The 5,000-nt window shown below is 36.1% G+C and overlaps 1 protein-coding gene across 1 annotated transcript in view; it reads right to left on the bottom strand.

Moving 5' to 3' along the window:
- Positions 1-2,279, bottom strand: part of LOC135216377 (glutamate receptor ionotropic, delta-1-like) — a 76,370-nt gene extending 74,091 nt beyond the window's left edge. Inside the window, exon 1 of the mRNA XM_064251643.1 lies at positions 2,170-2,279. Coding sequence (XP_064107713.1) covers positions 2,170-2,251 — 82 coding nt within the window. The 5' untranslated portion in view covers positions 2,252-2,279. The remainder of the gene's footprint in view (positions 1-2,169) is intronic.
- Positions 2,280-5,000: the final 2,721 nt, after the last annotated feature.

Raw genomic sequence — 5,000 nt, 5'->3', positions numbered from 1 at the left:
GAAATACATATATATATTTCCTTGAAAATTCGTTCATTCTGTTCCGTTTCTGTTATTTGCGTACTCTTATTTACTTATTTATTTTATCTACTGCTTGGGTTTTCTGCACTCAGTATTTTTCTGCAATAACTTTATTCTCCTTTTTGTTAATAATGCACTGGCAAATCTGACTACAACCGACATAGCATTAGTAATATTCTTTCTGGGTTCTTCTAAGTTCTCCTCATGTTAGTCCTGTAAATAGTAGCCCCCATTTACCTGAATTATCAGAACTTGGGCATTACGTAATTGTGGTAATTGTAAGACGCCTTATACCCATATTTCCTCTATAATTCTCGCAGTAGACTGGCACTAGCGGATCCAGAGAAATTTAATGGAGGGGCACCAGTTTTCATATTATGCATATGTATACTGTATATATATATATATATATATATATATTATATATATATATATATATATATATATATATATTATCATTATTATTATTTCCTGGTTTTTATATTACTCATTTATATTATTATTATTTAAATCTTCTATATTAATATTTTGTCATTATTTTTCATGGGGGCACGTCTCTCTCTCTCTCTCTCTCTCTCTCTCTCTCTCTCTCTCTCTCTCTCTCTCTCTCTCTCTCGTAAAGAAGTCAAAGACTGGATAAACTTTCGCAGTTCAGACAAAGATTCATAAATTTTCCATTAAGACATTATAGCTACAAATGATATGGTACATTCTAAGGGAGACCGTCACTAATACTGTGTCTCGTATTTGCTGATCAGAAATTCATTAGAGCTAACGCAAGAATGATGACTGCCGCCGCGCATATTTTAGTGTATCAGAGGTTTTCAATTTTTTTTTATTGCTGACTAAAAATAAAAGTCATTGGTTCTTGTATGATGTTTCTTGAATGGAACACTTTTATATCCCCCAAATATAAGTTTAAATAGCACTTTTATACCCCCCCAAATATAAGTTTAAATGGAAAACTTTTATATCCACCATACATAAATGGAATTAAATACTAATTGAAAATTATTTTGGCCTCCACTTATCTCGCATCACGATAACTGCTGAAAGATTAAATCAATGTATTGATAATCAAATTTAGAAGCTACTGAGTCTACGTAGCACAATGCGTAACTTCAGACAAATCTTAAAGTACATGAGAGCCTCGTGAGAGTCATTGAAGATATTATGCAGACTAAAGAAAATTTTCACGATGCCCGAAAGTAACAGAAGAGTATATAGTATAATAAAAAGACCCACTAAACTTCAGGAAATTCTTACATTGTGGAAGAATCACCAAACCATATCAAGTATTTTTCATACAAAAATTCACGAAATTTCAGGAAGCTTTTACAGTGCAAGAGAACAACATGTGATTATCTATGTATGTGATAATGCCAAATATATTATATATATATATATATATATATATATATATATATATATATATATATGTATATACATATATATATATATATATATATAGAAAAACGGCAAAATGAGGACGTTATTACCTAAACCTTGGAACATTCATACAGTGCTGAGGAATAACATTATGTTAATTGACACGAAATCCGCAAAGCATTACTTAGGAAATTCTTGTAAGGCAGAAGAATTCGTAAATTAAGAGACGAAGTCGTCAATTAACCTACTTATGATGTCCTAAACCATTTGCTTTACTTACAAAAAAATTAATGCAATATTGCTCGTATATGCAATATAACAGAAGAAAGTAACTCCTTAAATAATGTCGAAATGAAAGACAGATACTGTTGACACAGTAGGACCCGAGAAGCCCTTAAAATAATAGAAATAATAGTGATATCCAAATATGCTTTCCAGTAAACTTGTTTCACTCACTGGAATCTTGTCCATAGAAAAGAAAATGTTGTTACTCACACGTACAATTATATATATTTGTATATTTGTGTATATAATATATATATATATATGTGTGTGTGTAATGTGTTTTAGCAGAACAAATAAAACATGAAAAGACTGAGCTTAACAGGGCACATTAGTTTATACTCATAAGAGGATGTGCAGATATACTGAATAGTCTCTAAGACTGAGAGGGTCTTATAAATCCACGGTCTCATGTTTTGATTAGCTACCTTCGTAGAACAGTAACACTTCCAGAAAAGAAAATAAATGAAAACTTACCAGCTGCGAAAGGGAAAGGGGACACACTGAAGACTATGATGAATGTAGTAATGGACAGCGATATTATGATCATCATCTTCATCCAGTCATTGTAACAATCCAGTCCAACCTGGGCTAAAAAAAAATATATAGAAATAGTAAAACAAAAAATTAAGAATTGAAAAGTAGAACAATTGAAATTTTTAACTAGTGGATTTTCTAACGATAATAAGAGGTCTCCTATTGGGGGAAGGGGGTCGTGAACACAGCGATCACTGCCACACTGACACTGAGTCGAGAATGAACCGTCTGTGGAGAAAACTTATTGCAATGTCAGGTAAATAATACCGAAGTGATAACCTGTACTTCCAGGATGTTACTGCCCTGGGAAAAGGCAATAGCTCAGGATTCTGATACGCCATGCCCAGAACAGAGATGAGAATGCTGAGGTGGATTATGGGAATATCGCTGCTTGAGAGACTGGAAATGATGAAATGAGAAGAAGGGCAGCTTAGTAAAGATTACAGAGCTGATAAGAGTCACAACTGAGAGGGTATGGGCTGTGTTGAGGGTGGATGACGAGGAGAGAGTGAAGAGGGCTTGGGAGGAAACTGTTAGAGGAAGACGATCAAGAGAAAACAGAGAATTAGATGGCGAGATAAAGTGAAGGAAGATATGGAGAGAGGAGGTTTGGTGGAGGTGATGCCTTCGATAGAAGGCAGTGGAGAAGGCGCATCAGGCAACCGACCCCTTAATGCAGGGATAACGGTGGGAAAGCAGAAGATTAAAACCTCCTGGGAAAGGAATGCCCTCCCAAATGATGGAGAAGCCCTGTTTTCAAGTCAACAGGAACCACATAAGTCAGGTCATTCCATTCATAAGGGAATATTACTTAGGCTGTAGAAAGCGTTATAACGTGGACATTTCCATCCTGGGAAGGGCCAATGTGGCGTGATCGGTATGGTCTTGGCCTGCCAGTTCGGAGGCCGCGAGTTCGATTCTCGGGCATTCCATTGAGGAGTTAGAGAAGTGTATTTCTGGTGATAGAAGTTCACTCTCGACGTGGATCGGAAGTCACGTTAAGCCCTTGGTCCCGTTGCTGAATCACACGACTGGTTCCATGCAACGTAAAAACACGATACAAACAGACAATTGTTTGGGGTCATTTCGAAATTTGTCCACCTGCAGCTAACAGTACGTTGGAATAACTGTTCGATCTCTCTGTAACTAATCACCTTCTTAAAGGGCTTTGCTTTGATTTGTTTTGCTGAATTCATCTTTTAGAGATTATCCTTGAACGCCTGCCTACTTTACCATTCAAATTCTCTCTTTTCAGCTGCTGGACCAGCTGAACGTTCCAACTTTCCTGTGGCAGTCATCTTCAGTCCGGATTCACAGGTAATCATAGTCGTATTGTTTACTTAGAAAGGATAACGTAAATAATGTTGAATTTATCATTAAATGTAAATTGCTCCCTACTTTCTGTTAGCCATCACAAAAAAGGCGAAAGGTGACTCGAAGCTATTTACGTTGTCCTTTTTATATAATATTTTGGGTTAGAACAAATCTTTTTAACGTGGTGCATTTATCAAGCATCAGAGACACGTCCTCTACTGATAGCAGTCATCGTCATACTAACAGAGCTAGGAAAATGCTTCGGGCCAGAAGTCATTCGCCCTTTGTGGCAGTGTTGAACGACATTTTTTGCCCTTCTGAAATCCTCTTTCTCCTTTCCTCTTCTTGTTTCGACAAGTTAGAAGAGGCCATTTAGTCAGTTATCCCATTGGAAGGAGTATACTGCCAATATAGACGAACAAATAACGTCAGAATCTGGATGAACCCGTAACCGCTGCATTTTTTTAAATTTTGTTCAATCCCTCTTTTTCTCTTTCATGGGTTTCCCGTCTTTCGCATTCTTTCCCCTTCCTAAGATTTTCGTCTGCGTAAAGTCTCTTCGTTCTCTTTACACAGAGAGAGACAACACTCAAAGTAGAAGCGTAAACTGTGATAATTAACTTTTGTGGATGGATAAAAACTTTTGAATTTTTATCTGTATTCTGACAGCTAATAATTCACGTTAATCTAATGCCAAATTTTAACACCACGCGTACAAAGAGCAAATTAGACAGCTAAGAAATTATATCTTGTTAATTACCTGCAATCTGTTGCCTCCTCAACGGCCAGCAGCCGAATAAGACCAGCCACGAGCAGCGCTGCAGTTTTATTCTTGGATGGTCGATGACGTCATGATCCAAGTAACGCTAGTCAAGATAGCCATAATTATTCATCGACCTGCATTATTCATTAATGCTTCTCTTAATCGAGTGCGTTTGCTCAAGATATCTGGAGGTTTACCGTAGATAATGGCTTGTACTTTTATGACGCAATTCTCCTAAATAAAGCTCTTGAATATAACTACATGGTACTATATAGTAATATTTTTTATTCTGATAGATTTCATAGTCGGCCACACCTGGTGTATTTTCTTTTTTCATTTACATCTTTATAGGACTAATAATCACTTCCCCAAGCATTGTCGGACTATATATATTATATATATATATATATATATATATAGATAGATAGATAGATAGATAGATAGATAGATAGATATGTGTGTGTGTGTGTGTGTGTGTGTGTGTGTGTGTGTAATCTCTCTCTCTCTCTCTCTCTCTCTCTCTCTCTCTCTCTCTCCTCTACTGTACATGTAAATGTATATGCGCAATACGTATTCAATACACTGGAACACGTACGGAAATACTCATAATAACGAAGCCATGTACATCTTATATTTTACCATAAAAGCATCTGTTCACTAGCCTTCAGAATGAAAGTGTAATCTGAAACATTAC

Source organism: Macrobrachium nipponense, chromosome 6, assembly GCF_015104395.2.
Source record: "Macrobrachium nipponense isolate FS-2020 chromosome 6, ASM1510439v2, whole genome shotgun sequence".
NCBI lineage: Eukaryota > Metazoa > Arthropoda > Malacostraca > Decapoda > Palaemonidae > Macrobrachium > Macrobrachium nipponense.
This window is presented reverse-complemented; position numbering and strand designations above follow the sequence as displayed.